Raw genomic sequence first — 14,313 nt, 5'->3', positions numbered from 1 at the left:
AAAAAAAAAAAAAAAAAGAACCTGGCTGGATAGACTGCTCAGCAATTATGAGTACTGGCTGCCTTTCCAGTTGACCTAGATGGATTCTCAGAGCCCACTTGGCGGCTCACAGCCACCTGTAACTCCAGTTCCAGGGCATCCATGACCTCTGTGGGAATCAACAAAGGCATGGTGGCACACGTAGCTCCTGCTGTGATATGTGTACATAAACAATAAAGATTTTTAAACCACTCATCTGAGGGCACACGTCTGTCATCCCAGCACTAGGAAAGTGGCTGAAGGGGGATCAGGAGTTTAAGGTCGTTCTTGGCTACCTGGTGAGTCTGAGGCCAGCCTGCGTTACAGAAAACAGATTCCCAGAAGTGCGTGCCTCCATGTTAATCTGGGTGATCTGAGGACTTGGTGGCCCCTTGCCAGGTTGCTTTCTAGCCTGCCAGCTGGTCACCACCCTCCCTAGAGGGAAGATGTTGGTCGCTCATGCCTAGGCTGACCTTGCCGGGCTTGCTACTCCCAGGGAGGAATATAAGTAATCCATGTTGACCGCAAAGTCTGGGGTCCCTACCGTGTAATGCAGCTGTGATCTGGGTGTGGGTGAGGGACGGCTTAAAGTCAGAAAACGAAAGGAAGCAACAGCAAACCAACATTGCCAGACTGTGTGACCTCAGGCAAGACACTTTTCCCTGCCTCAGTTTCCCTAGCTGTCCAATGCTACCCCAGCATTTATAGTCTCTTTTTTGTTTGTTTGTTTGTTTGTTTTTCGAGACAGGGTTTACTCTGTGTAGCTCTGGCTGTCCTGGAACTCACTTTGTAGACCAGGCTGGCCTCGAACTCGGAAATCCACCTGCCTCTGCCTCCCAAGTGCTGTGATTAAAGCCACCAGCACCCGGCTCGTAGTCTTTTAAGACTAGATCAATAACGTATAATCTGTGAACTATAAAATGCAATAGGAATACGCTTTCCTTTTGTCTCTAAATTGTTGTGTGTGAGTTTGGGCAAATCTGTTACCTTCTCTCTGTGTGTCTGCCACGGATCGATTGCCAGGCTCTAGAATCCCAGACTCTCCAAGCTGGAAAGACTCAGCCCTTCCCACCCACGGAGCCGGTCCATAAGCTCCCTGACAGAGATGCTTATGCAATCTCCGCTCCGCTGCCGCTGCCTCCCACGGCAGAGAGCTCATGATGACACAAGTCCCTGTTACATAGGCATGATACTAACTTTAAACGAATATTTTTTCCAAATGAGAGAGTTGTTTAAGGACTAGTTGTGTAGCTCAATGGTCAAGCATGGAACCTATACAAATGTGTGCAAAGCCCTGAGTTCAATCCCTGGCACCAAGGGAAAACAGTATTTGTGGGACTGGAGAGGAGACTCAGTCGCTAAGGGCATTGGCTGCTCTTACAGAGCATCTAAATTTGGTTCCCACTAGCCAGGTCATACGGCTCCAGCTCTGGGGGAATCCTACAGCCCTATCTAGCATCTCTGGGCACACATGCTCATACACACACACACACACACACACACACACACACGAATAAAAATAAAATGTAAAAACCTGGTTTTGAGAGTGGGGTTACAGCTAAGTGGACAGAGTTCTTCCCAGCATTGCACCCAGCCCTGGGTTCTCTTCTTGGCACAGCATAAACCAAGCACGGGGTCACGCCTGTTCCCCGGGCACTATGGAGAAGACTGTAGAATCGGGAGTTCAAGGTCATCATTGGCTATGCAATGAGAGTGAAGTCTTGGCAAGGGTATGTGGCCTCTAAGCAAGTGCCCTTGTCACTTGGTAAAAGACTGCCAATTGCATTTGTGTAGGAGTCTCATACAGGACCCTCATGGGCCTACGTGAGATAGGTGGCACAGCCTGGTGGCAGACCTCAGGTGTGGGGACAGGAAGCTGCTGGAACTGTTTTGCAGGGGGAAAACATCATTTTAGCCACTGACAATTTCTTTCTTTCTTTTTTTCTTTTTCTTTTTTTTTTTTTTTTTTTTTTTTTTTTTTTTTTTTTTTTTTTTTTTTTTTTTTTTTTTTTTTTTTGGTTTTTTGAGACAGGGTTTCTCTGTGTAGCCCTGGCTGTCCTGGAACTCACTCTATAGACGAGGCTGGCCTCGAACTCAGAAATCCGCCTGCCTCTGCCTCCCAAGTGCTGGGATTAAAGGCGTGCGCCACCACCGCCCGGCCGCCACTGACAATTTCTGTTGGGTGGGCCACGCATGGTCCCATGCTGGTGCCGGTGTCTCCTAGCTGTAGGGCTTCTGGGACTTCCTCCTCTACAGTCTGGCTCCGTCTTGTTCCTCGAACCCTAGCATCTGGGTCTGAGGCCTCCTCACTGAGAACGGTTGGGTGAAATGGTTAGCGTCCCTGAGCCCAGGCCTCTCCCCCACGGTCCTGCCCTGCTGCTAAGGGTGTGTCTCCCCTCTGCCCTCTCCGCAGAAAAGTACCTCCGAGTGCTGAACATGGGCCTGGCCGAGGTGAAGAAGTTCTTCCTGGGACCTCTGTCTCCATCCTGCAAGATGGTGCAGATGATGCGACAGTTTCTGTACGATGTGCTCCCGGAGGACTCCTACAAGTTCGCCACCGGGAAACTGCATGTCAGCCTCACCCGGGTCACGGATGGAGAGAACGTCGTGGTTTCGGAGTACAGGTCCAAGGAAGAGCTCATCGAGGCAAGGCCCTGGTTAGAGCACCCCCGCCTGGGGTAACAAGGGCAGCTCAGTCCAGGCCACTCCCCAGCCTCTGCTCTTCTTCCCTTTTCTGCCTGCCTGGCCCTTCCTTCCCTTCCCTCATGCCCCTGTCTCTGCCAGGAGCAGAGACTAGATTATTCTATTGCGTGGTCCAGTAGATTACCAAGACCCCAACTAGGGATCAGCATGGAAAGTGTGTTTCAGAATGTTTCCCGGACCGGTACCTTACTTTAAATTAAGGAATGGAGAACTGGGCTGGGCAGTGGTGGCACACGCCTTTAATCCCAGCGCTTGGGAGGCAGAGGCAGGCGGACTTCTGAGTTCGAGGTCAGCCTGGTCTACAAAGTGAGATCCAGGACAGCCAAGGCAGAGAAACCCTGTCTCGAAAAACCAAAAAGAAAAAAAAGGGGTGGGGATGGAGAACTGGTAGGAGTCAGGGGTCATTGGCACCCACCCCAGAGCCTCTGGCATCTCAGCCCTGTCTCTCCCCAGGCCCTGTACTGTAGCTGCTTTGTTCCTGTCTACTGTGGCTTAATCCCCCCAACATATCGAGGCGAGGTGAGTGACTGGGTGAGCGGAGAGACCCTGGGGGCGCCTTAAGGTGAAGAACACTTACTACCCAGAATTCCTAGCTTTTTAAGGGGCACCTTCTCTAGTTGGTCCAAGTTCCTCTCTAGACCCACCAACCCTGTACTGAACCCAGCGAGTCAAGGCTCTAAGGCTCTAAGGCTTGCCAGGCTCTTCCAGAAGTCAGTGTGCAGAATACAGACCCCAGAACACAGGAACCCGAGACCCTGGCTGAGGAGACCTTCAGGGCTATCTGAGCCAGTGGTCACAGGCATTCATGTGCCCATGAGTAACTCAGAGGTCCTGAGAGAATGAGGACTCTGCTTTAACACATCTGGGTAGGCCAAGATTCTGCACCTCTGGCTGGCCTTAGGTACCCTGTGACCGGTCTCCTGGCTACAGACTGAATAGCGGGGATGTGACCAAGTGGTCCAAATATTTTATGGGACTCCTGGGATATAGAGCCTATGTACTGGTCATCTCCTATTCTGTTCATAAGTAAGGAAACCAACTAAGCCCCACCCCTCCAACTCCAAAGGAAAGGGGTTAGAGATGGGTGTACTGGGAGGTTGTGGAAGGGGGCGTGGCCTCTTGAGTCATTTAGAGACTGGCCCATACAGAGGCCAGTTATCAGCAAGATTCTCTGATGGAGAAGAGTCCAGGGCCAGAGCATTAGACTTGGAGTCCCGAGGCCATTATAGATGCAGCAAGTGACCCTGCCCACACCACCCACCATTTATCTTGGGGACCTCACCTCAAGGCTGGCCACAAAGGGTGGCTCTGCTCCCCAAGGGCCCCAGCCCCTCCCCTCCGTGTCTTCTCTGGCTGAGCATCTCTCTTCCCCTCCCTGCAGAGATACATCGACGGTGGCTTCACAAGCATGCAGCCCTGCGCCTTCTGGACAGACTCCATCACTATCTCCACCTTCAGCAGCCAGCAGGACATCTGTCCGAGGGACTGCCCCGCCATCTTCCACGACTTCCGAATGTTCAACTTCTCCTTCCAGTTCTCCCTGGAGAATATCACCCGCATGACACATGCGCTCTTCCCCCCGGACCTGGTGGTGAGAGTCAGGACCGACGGGTTGGGATGCAGAACAGACGGGACCCTCCTTTTGTGCCTCTCCCCTCAGAGGGTCCAGAGGTTTGCCATGTTTAAAAGATTGCTAAAAGCCAGCAGGGCTAAAGATGTCCCTCAATTGGTAGGATGCTTGCCTAGCACACATGAATCCCTGGGTTCGATCCCCAGCACCACACAAACTGAGGACAGTGGAGTAATCCCAGTACTGGGGAGGCAGAGGCAGGAGGATCAGGAGTTCAAGGTCATCCTTAGCTCCATAGGGAGTTTGAGGTTAGCCTGGGCTACCTGCCATCCTATCTCCAAACAAAATCCCACAGTAGAATAATTGGTCACCAAAGACCTACATGTTTCCAGTTTGGCCCCACTCAGAAAAAGCTTTACGGAGACAGCTCTCACACGTCCCTCCCAACGTCCTCTGCAAAGAAACCATCACTATCCCATTTGACAGGTGGAGAAAGTGAGGCTGTGGGTGGTTACAGCTACACAGCCAGTGAAGAGTAGTGCTGGGGTTTGAACCAAAACACCAAGCTCTGTCCTTCTTAGGACCCATATGTATGGTCTCTGGTTCCCCACAAACATCCCACCAACTCCCACAGTGGAGGCTGGTGATGCTCTGGGAACAGGTGACTGACATGCTGACACGCCTACCCCTACCATGTTAGCAATTGCTTCCTGGCTCACCTGGGCAGATGGTGGGGGCTGGGGGGTGTAGCCCAGGGCTTGCTGACATGGTCCTAGGTAGGAGGCACAGGGGGAATGTTTACTTATAAAGCGGCTATGGTGGGATGCTGGCTCTCTTGATGGCTGCAGTGTCATTTATTTTCCTGTGTCACCATCTAGATCCTGCAGGAATATTACTATCGCGGATACGATGACGCTGTCTCCTACCTTCGGAGGCTGAGTGAGTACCTGGAGCCTGAGGAAGGGGAGGCAAGGTGTGTGGCAGGGGTGGGAATAGAAATCTGGATAGAGGACAGTGTCCCAAAGCTGTAGCCAAGAAAGCTGGACAGACGGACAGAGACCCAGCAGCCGGCACTGCCCAAGACAGACCATTGTGACTGTGGGTTGAAAATATGTGTGTGTGTATACACATATATATACATACATATATACACATATACATACACATATAACATATTTTAGTTTGTTTTTGTGTTTTTTCTTTTCAAGACAGTGTTTTTCTGTGTAGCCCTGGCTGTCCTGGAACTCACTCTGTAGACTAGGCTGGCTTCAAACTCAGAAATCCACCTGCCTCTGCCTCCCAAGTGCTTGGATTAAAGGTGTGCGCTACCACCACCCGGTGTTTCTTTCTTTTTTTTAAAAAAAAAAAAAGATTTATTTATTTTATGTATATAAATACACTTGTAGCTGTCTTCAGACACACCAGAAGAGGGCATCAGATCCCATTACAGATGGTTGTGAGCCACCATGTGGTTGCTGGAAGTCGAACTCAGGACCTCTGGGAGAACAGTCAGTGCTCTTAACCACTGAGCCACCTCTCCAGCCCCAGAATATTACTAAACACATATTTATGAAATTAAAAGCAAAGAGGTTAGAGCTGCCGTTCAGTAGGTAGAGCGCTTGCCTGGCTTGCACAGAGCTCTGGCTCAGTCCTCAGCATCAGACAAGGGTGGTGCATGAGTGAAAGCTACCACTCAGGAAAAGGGTCAAAGGACTGGAAGTTCAAGGTCATCCTCGGCTACCTAGCTGCCTCTGGGCCAGCCTGAGCTGCCTCGGACCTGGTCTTGAGTTCCCGTGGCTAGTTACATTTGAGTGATTTACTGATCAACATCCTCTGTTGGTCTGGAAAGGGGGGGCAGACCCATCTCCTCTCACCTTTATCAGACAAATAGCATCAGTAAGAGGTGCATCCGTTCAAACTTTGAGAAGACGTGGCAAGAATGTTTATGGAGAGAGATCAAAGACCTGCCTATACCTAGGGTTACCTACTTACAATGAATGTGGTTTCAGACGGAGGGAATCCCAGGGCCAAGGGTGCTTAGCGAATGCTGGCCCAGCCTTTCTCCTTGTGGTCACACAGAGTAGATGTACAATCTCCCAGCACAGTCGTACAAAACACTCGGCTTCTGGCCTTGGAGTTCCAAACATCCCTTATTCTGATATGGCTATACATCTCTGTGACTTTAAAAAATTATATACTTTGGGGAAAGAAATAGTTCGAGGCGAAAGTAAGAGTTGAATGATATTTTCTCACTAGAGCATATATATATATATATTTGGTTTTTCAAGACAGGGTTTCTCTGTATAGCACTGGCTGTCCTGGAACTCACTCTGTAGACCAGGCTGGCCTCGAACTCAGAAATCCGCCTGCCTCTGCTTCCCAAGTGCTGGGATTAAAGGCGTGTGCCACCACCGCCCGGCTTAGAGCATGTATTTTTAAATTTACTTCCTGACTTTTCCAGCTCCCGCATCCTCTCTCCTTACTTACTCCTGTCCAGGCATCCAGGGACTTGGGAAAACAGAATGATGGGGAGAGGGAGGGTTGGTGGAGACAGACAGACAGACAGAGACACAGAGACAGAAACCAAGAACCACTTGGGTTCTAGAGACAAGTGGGGTTCTCGGCCTCACCCCTAAGCTGTGTATGCTTGGAAAAACCGCTTCCTGCTGTCTGAGTCTTATTTTCAATTTTGTAAAGAAGGGTCTTGCTGGGTGGTGGTGGCGCATGCCTTTAATCCCAGCACTTGGGAGGCAGAGGCAGGTGGATTTCTGAGTTTGAGGCCAGTCTGGTCTACAGAGTGAGTTCCAGGACAGCCAGGGCTACACAGAGAAACCCTGTCTCAAAAAACCAAAACCAAAACCCCAAAAAAAAAAAAAAAAAAGAGGGTTTCTACCCTATCTCTGGACACCTATGGGGTGGCAGGTAACGAATCTCCTGGGGTCTCACCTTCTGTATCTATAAAGGAGGCGGGCGATGGCAGTGACAGTCTCAGGGAGTTTCACTTCGAGCCCCAGAGCCTGGAGGGTGAGGGCGTTGGTGGGTCAACGCCAGCTGGGAAGCCCTCGGTCTTCCTGGGTGACGGGTATTTGCGCGGAACTTGAGCTTGGGAAGATCTTACAATTTTGATGCTTAGGTTTTGGAGGCGACTCCGTTTCCCCAGCCAGGGCACACCCTTCTGCATCTGGGTCACAGCTTAACTACACCCCCCTGTCCAACTGCTAAGCAAGCCTGGGTTCTTCCCAGGCGCCTTGTGATGCTCGCATCCTCCGCCAGGTGGCGCGAGCGCACACGAACGAGTCCCTCCCTCCCTCCCTCCTTCCCTTCCTGCCTCCCTCTCTGCCTCCCTCCCTCCCTCCCTCCCTCCTTCCCTTCCTCCCTCCAAGCCTCTAGGATTTTTCTACCCGCACAGGATGTGATCAGGAGCTACTGGGAAACCCCTGCTGGTACCCAGAGCCACACTATGGGTTCCCACGTGCCACTTGGAAACAGTCAGAATGCTCTCTGTTTAGTTGAGGGGGAAGGGAGAGGCACTCGTCACACACAGAATGAAGCTGCCCTGGACCCCTCAATCTCATCCTCACTCCCTCTCTCCTCCCTGCCTTGCAAAAGCTCTCATCCACCCAGCTACATCTACAGCTAGGAAGCCGCTAGCCCCGCCTGCCTCCCTGGCGTGGGAAAGGGGAGGCGGGAGCTGACGATGCCAGTCTGCACCAAGCTGTGCCCAGCAGGCCTCGCCCTCACTCCTTCCGACAAGGTCCTCCCACACAGGCACAATCTATCAGCTCCGTCTCTCTGCAGAGGCTGCGACTGCGACTCGATTAGAGTACTTAGCTAGCATGCATGAAAACCTATGTTTAATTTCCAGTACTTCATAAACGTGGCAGGGTGGTGCATGCGGTAATCCCAGTACTGGAGATGAGGGGTGGGGAGTGGGTCAGGAGGAATAGCAAATTCAAGGTCATCCTTGGCTATATAAGTAATATAAGTAAATAAGTAAATTTGAGGCCAGGCTAGCCTGGGCTATATGAGATATTATCGCCACAAAAAAAAAAAAAAAGTTTCCTGGAGCTCCTTTATGATCCCCCCCACCTTCGCCACCCCCACCCCCACCCCCACCCCCACTGTCTTTACAGTCTTCTTGCCTTAGCTCCCAAGTGCTGGGACCACGCACGCGGTGCCCATCATGTATCACATGTATGTAGATTTTGCGAACACACCCAGACTAGACTATGAGCATATAAAATCTGACGCGCTGTGGTCTCTCCTAAGATGCTGCCTACCTGAACTCTCCCAGCAAGAGGGTGATTTTCCCGAGGGTTGAAGTATACTGCCAGATAGAGGTCGCCCTCGGCCACGAGCCCCCACCTACGAGTCCCCAGAACCTCCCGGCCCAGAGGAGGAGCCCTGAAGAGTCCTCACAAACCCACGTACAGGGGCCTCCCAAAGAGGACGGGAAGGACAGCCACTCCCCAGCAGCCCCCTCAGGGCAGACACCTGAGTCTGGGTGCAATGGGTTTGTGGAATCACCCGTGCCACCGCGGGTCTCTACATCCAAGCAGTCGTCTGCACCGCCATTGTCCCCAGCCGAGCCGGGCCCCGTAATGGGGCCCACTGGCCCCAGGGATAGTCGCCCAATAACTGTTCGAACTCCAAACCTGGAGCAAGGAGTGAAGGATGGCCATCGCCTGGAATCAGCCACTGATGACCACAGCACGAACCGCTTGCCACCTGTGTTGCTCCCAGCCGCAGGCTCACACGGCTCAAAGACTGGATCCCCGGGGCCTGCTGGGTCCCCTGAGTCCCCTGGACTGCTACCCAGACCTTCCCAGGAAGCCACAGCAGCCAGGGCAGCACCTGGCCTTCCGCCCCTAAGTCCTTCAACACCACCTGCCCGGCCACCTGTGGAGGACATAGGCCCAGAACGACCCACAGGTATGACCCTCCCTGCTCTGGCCTGAAGGCAAGCAACTATGGGAGCAGCCTCCCCAGGAAATACTGACCCCTGCCTTGTGTCTTTGTCCCCATGAATCTCGAAGCTCAGCCCCTCCCTCTAGCAGCAAAAACACCACCCAAAGGCTGGCGAGATGGTGCAGGGTTAAGAACAATTGCTGTTCTCTAAGAGTACCAGAGTTCAGTTTGGTGGCCAGGACAGGACACTGGGTGGCTCAAAACCACGAGGCACCCAGCCGTGGTGGCACAAGCCTTTAATCCCAGCACTTGGGAGGCAGAGGCAGGCGGATTTTCTAGGACAGCCAGGGCTACACAGAGAAACCCCCGTCTCGGAAAACAAAACAAAAAAAACAAAAACAAAAACAAAAAAAACCACGGCTGTCCGTCCCCTCTTCTGGATCCCATGGGGCACCTGTACTTGCACACACCTCCCATTTACACAACTAAAAATAAAATAAATCTGGGTTTTTAGGTTTTTTTTATTTTGGTGTTTTGAGACAGGGTTTCACTGTGTAGCCTTGACTGTCCTGGAACTCACTGTAGAATAGGCTGGCCTCAAATTCAGATCCTGTCTCTGCCTCCTGAGTGCTGGGATCAAAGGTGTATGTATGCCACACTGCCCAGCTAATAAAATAAATCTTAAATAAAATAAGATGAATTTAATATTGGTATTAAAGGCTTATAATAAAGCCATCTATACTTAGAACTCATACAATTTATACAAATGTTTAACCAATAAAAATAAACTGATAAGGACCAGAGTATTAACCCCAGAACCCACATAAAAGCCGGGTACAGCAGCCCATGGCTGTAACTCTGGCGCTGGGGGCATGAAGACCAACAGACCTCTGGAGCTCGATGGCCGATCAGCCTAGCCAGATCAGTGAGAAATTAAAAGAAAAATTAATTAAATATTTAATTCCAGCACTTATGAGGCAGAGGCAGGCAGATCTCTCTAGAGAGAGGCCAGCCTGGTCTACACAGCAGTTACAGAACAATTGGGTACACAGAGAAACCCTGTCTTGAAAAAAACAAAAACAAATCAATTGAAGACTGCACCCAGTATCCATCTTTGACTCTATTTGAACACTCACTCAAGGCACACACAAAAGTCACACACACGCCGGGCAGTGGTGGCACACGCCTTTAATCCCAGCACTTGGGAGGCAGAGGCAGGAGGATTTCTGAGTTTCTGGTCTACAGAGTGAGATCCAGGATAGCCAGGGCTATACAGAGAAACCCTGTCTCAAAAAACCAAGAGTTAGCTCAGTGATTAAGAACACTGACTGCTCTTCCAGAGGTCCTGAGTTCAAATCCCAGCAACCACCTGGTGGCTCACAACCATCCATAATGAGATCTGACACCCTCTTCTGGTGTGTCTGAAGATAGCTACAGTGTACTTGTGTATGATAAGTAAATAAATCTCTAAAAAAAAAAAAATAGCATCTCACTATTGAGTCCCTGGATAGTCTGGCTCTCATTATGTAAACCAGGCTAGCCTCGAACTCTGAAATCCATCTGCTTCTGACTCCCGAGTACTGGGACTAAAGGGATGCTGAACCACAACAACTGGTATCCTTGCTGTTCGTTCTCAGACTCACCATTGTTATTTGCAAAATAACCCCGTACCCACTAACTGCCTTTATACCTCCGGTGTTTCCTCCAGCTACAGGGTCTCCCAGCTCATCACAGCTGATGGGCTCGGCAGCACCGGGTACCAGGAAGGAAGCCCCCCACAGGCCTCTACTGGTGTAAGTTTCTCCATCCTCAGGACTGCTCCCTACTTTGCTCGGGAAGGGGCCCAGCCTTAGCTTATCACTTATGAGGTTTCTGCCCTTTCGGCTGCCTGGGTATCTATCACCTAGCTCTCTGTGCCGCCTTCTCTCTCCCGCAGTGGGGCGCTATGTGAGCCCTACCTGTCCATGAGGCGACACCACCCCTCTCCCCGACTCCAGCACACACTGGGGACACCCTGTTCTAGGACAGTGGGAGCGTATGCACTCCAGGTCCCGGGTCTTACTTTGGGTGGAGCCCACAATTGGAAAGCTCTAACAAGTGCCCCACTGGGTAACCCCTAATGGTGGAAAAGGACTCTCAAAGGTCCCCTTGGAGCTGGCACGGAGGTGCGGGGCTTTACCGTGAAGTGAACGAAAAGGAGAGGGCGGGCTGAGCAGAGGCGAGCATGCTCTCTGCTCCTGAGTGTGAGTGAGTGTTAGACCAGCTGCCGCAAGTTCCTGCAGATTTCACTTCCTATCAGTGGCAGACTGTCACCTGGATTTGTGAGCCCACTTTCTGCCTTAAGTGACTTTGTCTGGGTGTTTGACCACAACAGAAACCAAACCAGGAGAGCATGCCTCACACGCTCGCTCCATCATTACCTCTGCAGGCATGACAGGGTCTGCAGATCTGTAATTCCCAAAGATCCTTGGGAACTACATTTCCCAGGGTCCCTTGCTGGTTGGATGAGCGTTGGATTGGCCAATGAAAGATCAGTAAGGGGGTCATGCTTATGTCAACCCCGCCCCCCCAACTTTAGAAAAGCAGGGTTGAAACATTCTGTTCTTTAATTTTAATGTTAGATGTGGGTCTCATTACACAGCCCGGGCTGGCACTGAGCAGGTAATCCTGCCTCTGCCTTCCGAGTCGAGTCGAGTGATTACAGGTATGTGCCATCACATTCTTGGGCATTTCTCTATAGGCATTTGTATTTGCTTCATACCAAATTGATTAAGATGGATCTGTCTCCCCCATTACGTAATTTTATCTCTACAACTGGGGGTGTGTATGGCTGGAGAGATGGCTCAGTGGTTAAGAACACAAACTGCATTTGCAGAACACCTGACCGGTGTTCGGTTCCCAGCACACACACTGGACAGCCAACAATAGCCTACAGCTCCAACTCCAGAGAATCTGACGCCTCCTTCTGGTCTCTGTGAATGCGTACTTACATGTAGACACACTTACACATAAATAAAAAAAAACTTCGACTGTTTGTGTAAGTTAAAATATATAAAGCACACGCAATATGTTTGTGTGATTTTTTTTTTTTTTTTGGTTGTTTGAGATAGGGTTTCTCTATATAGTCCTGGTTGTCCTAGAACTCACTTTGTAGACCAGGCTGGCCTCAAACTCAGAAATCCACCTGCCTCTTCTTCCCAAGTGCTGGGATTAAAGGTGTGCGCCACCACCGCTTGGCTGGTTTGTGTGATTTTTAACCTCTTTTTTATGTTTAGTAGGTGTAAGTTTAGGCCTTGTTTGTCTCCTTGGTCTGGTTATTGCCCAGATAAACAGTTAATGGTAATCAGATGTGTTACTGGGAACATCGACCTTGGCCAGGCCCGCTGGGTCTGCTGGGCAGGGGCAGGACTCTGACGGTGGCAGACGTTCTCCAGGCTGTTGTACCAAGCACCTCCTTTGTCTCTTTGCCCAGGGAGAGTCCAGCTGTGGATTCAAACACAGCAAAAAAGATGTTCAAGAGGAAACCGAAGACAAATACCACCAGAGAGTGCTTCCAGAGAAACCCTCGGTCCAAGAAGCCGGCTAGCAAACTGCAGTAAGTGAAAGTTACAGTTAGAACATTTGGGCTCTGGGTCTCCATCTTCTGACTTGCAGAAACAGGGGTGACCTGGCTCATAGGCCTGTGAGCGTGCAGCGAGGGCCACCCTGTGAACCAGAAACTCTTCAGAGGACATCGGGTATCAGGGTGGATGGGTGCCAGGGGTTTGCTAGCTACTTCTCAACTGTGGGTTGTGTTGTTTTGAGCAGAGTAGCCCTGGCTGTCCCGGAACTCACTCTGTAGACCAGGCTGGCCTTGAACTCAAAAATCCACCTGCCTCTGCTTCCCAAGTGCTGGGATTAAAGGTGTGCGCCACCACCGCCCAGCTTTTCTTTAAACATTTTTGACGTTTATTTACTGGTTTCGAGTGAGTGTGTCCTGGAGAGGTCAAAGGTCAGAGTTTCTGGAGTCTGCTCTGACCTTCTGTCTCATGGGTCCCAGGGACTGACCTCGGACTGGAAGGGTCAGATGGAAGCACGCACCTCTGCCTACTGAACATCCCTCTTGGGCTTTCGAACTTGTATTTCATTCAGCTGTCAATTAGTCCCTCTTTATGGGTAGATGCTGGGACCCTCCGACCTGCTCACAGTTGCCAGTGTAGAGAGTCTCATGTCATAGATGAGTCTAGGGATCTGCCTGTGTTTGGAGGGTCAAGGTTCAAGGCTCTGTCTGAGATCCCTGTGTCCAAAGCAGCCATAATGTTACCCAAGAGCAGCCAGTGAACCCTGCCAATCCTTGGGTCCAGTTGGGAACCCCTGAATAAGGGACTGTAGTTACCACTGAAATAAACATAACTTTTAAATTAAAACAACAACAAGGCCTATCCATGAGGGTACAAGTCTAAATGCCAAGAGCACGTCTATGGTGGGCTCTGTAGGATCTTACTTCACAGAGAGGGCACAGAGCAGGTGAATGTAAGGCTTGGGACTCTAATGGCTCTTCTTATTTACCCTCACAAATATATCCTTGGCTTCTCGAATCCAGGTCTGCTCCTTGTCCACTCAACTTTCCTGTACTCCCCAAGACAGTCTGGGTCACCTACAAACCTCATCCCAGCCGGATCCAAGAATACAGCTACCCCAGGGTATGGAACTCCTCTGGATGTCACCCAAGAGTGACCCTGCCTCTCCTGTCTCAGGATGAGGCGGCAACTCTGAGCACATAGCTTCATTTCTGCCCTTCCCTCCCTTTCTGGCACAGCCACGGTCAGCTCCAGCCCATTGTATGTTAAGAGGACAGCTGAGAGACGAGTGTGGTGGTGCACACCTTTAGCCCCGGCATTTGGGGACGCAGAAGCAGGTGGATCTCCGAGAGTTCAAAGCTAGCCAACACTACATTATGAGAGCTTATGTCAAAAACTCCAAAAATGGGAAAACACACACACACACAGAGAGAGAGAGAGAAAGAGAGAGAGAGAGGGGGAGGGAGGGAAGGAGGGGGGGTAAGAAGGTGGTGGCACACACCTTTAACTGCAGCACTTTAGAGGTAGAGACAGGTGGATCTCTGTGATTTTGAA

At 50.9% G+C, this 14,313-nt stretch overlaps 1 protein-coding gene across 1 annotated transcript in view; it reads left to right on the top strand.

Moving 5' to 3' along the window:
* The window catches only part of Pnpla1 (patatin like phospholipase domain containing 1), a 36,639-nt gene that overhangs the window by 20,337 nt on the left and 1,989 nt on the right, over positions 1-14,313 (top strand). Inside the window, exons 2-9 of the mRNA XM_031348297.1 lie at positions 2,432-2,664; positions 3,175-3,240; positions 4,103-4,312; positions 5,170-5,230; positions 8,561-9,223; positions 10,908-10,992; positions 12,672-12,794; positions 13,782-13,881. Coding sequence (XP_031204157.1) covers positions 2,432-2,664; positions 3,175-3,240; positions 4,103-4,312; positions 5,170-5,230; positions 8,561-9,223; positions 10,908-10,992; positions 12,672-12,794; positions 13,782-13,881 — 1,541 coding nt within the window. The remainder of the gene's footprint in view (positions 1-2,431; positions 2,665-3,174; positions 3,241-4,102; positions 4,313-5,169; positions 5,231-8,560; positions 9,224-10,907; positions 10,993-12,671; positions 12,795-13,781; positions 13,882-14,313) is intronic.

This window comes from Mastomys coucha, unplaced genomic scaffold, assembly GCF_008632895.1.
Source record: "Mastomys coucha isolate ucsf_1 unplaced genomic scaffold, UCSF_Mcou_1 pScaffold3, whole genome shotgun sequence".
Classification (NCBI taxonomy): domain Eukaryota; kingdom Metazoa; phylum Chordata; class Mammalia; order Rodentia; family Muridae; genus Mastomys; species Mastomys coucha.
Note: the sequence above shows the minus strand (reverse complement) of the source record. Positions and strands in the feature narration are given on the sequence as shown.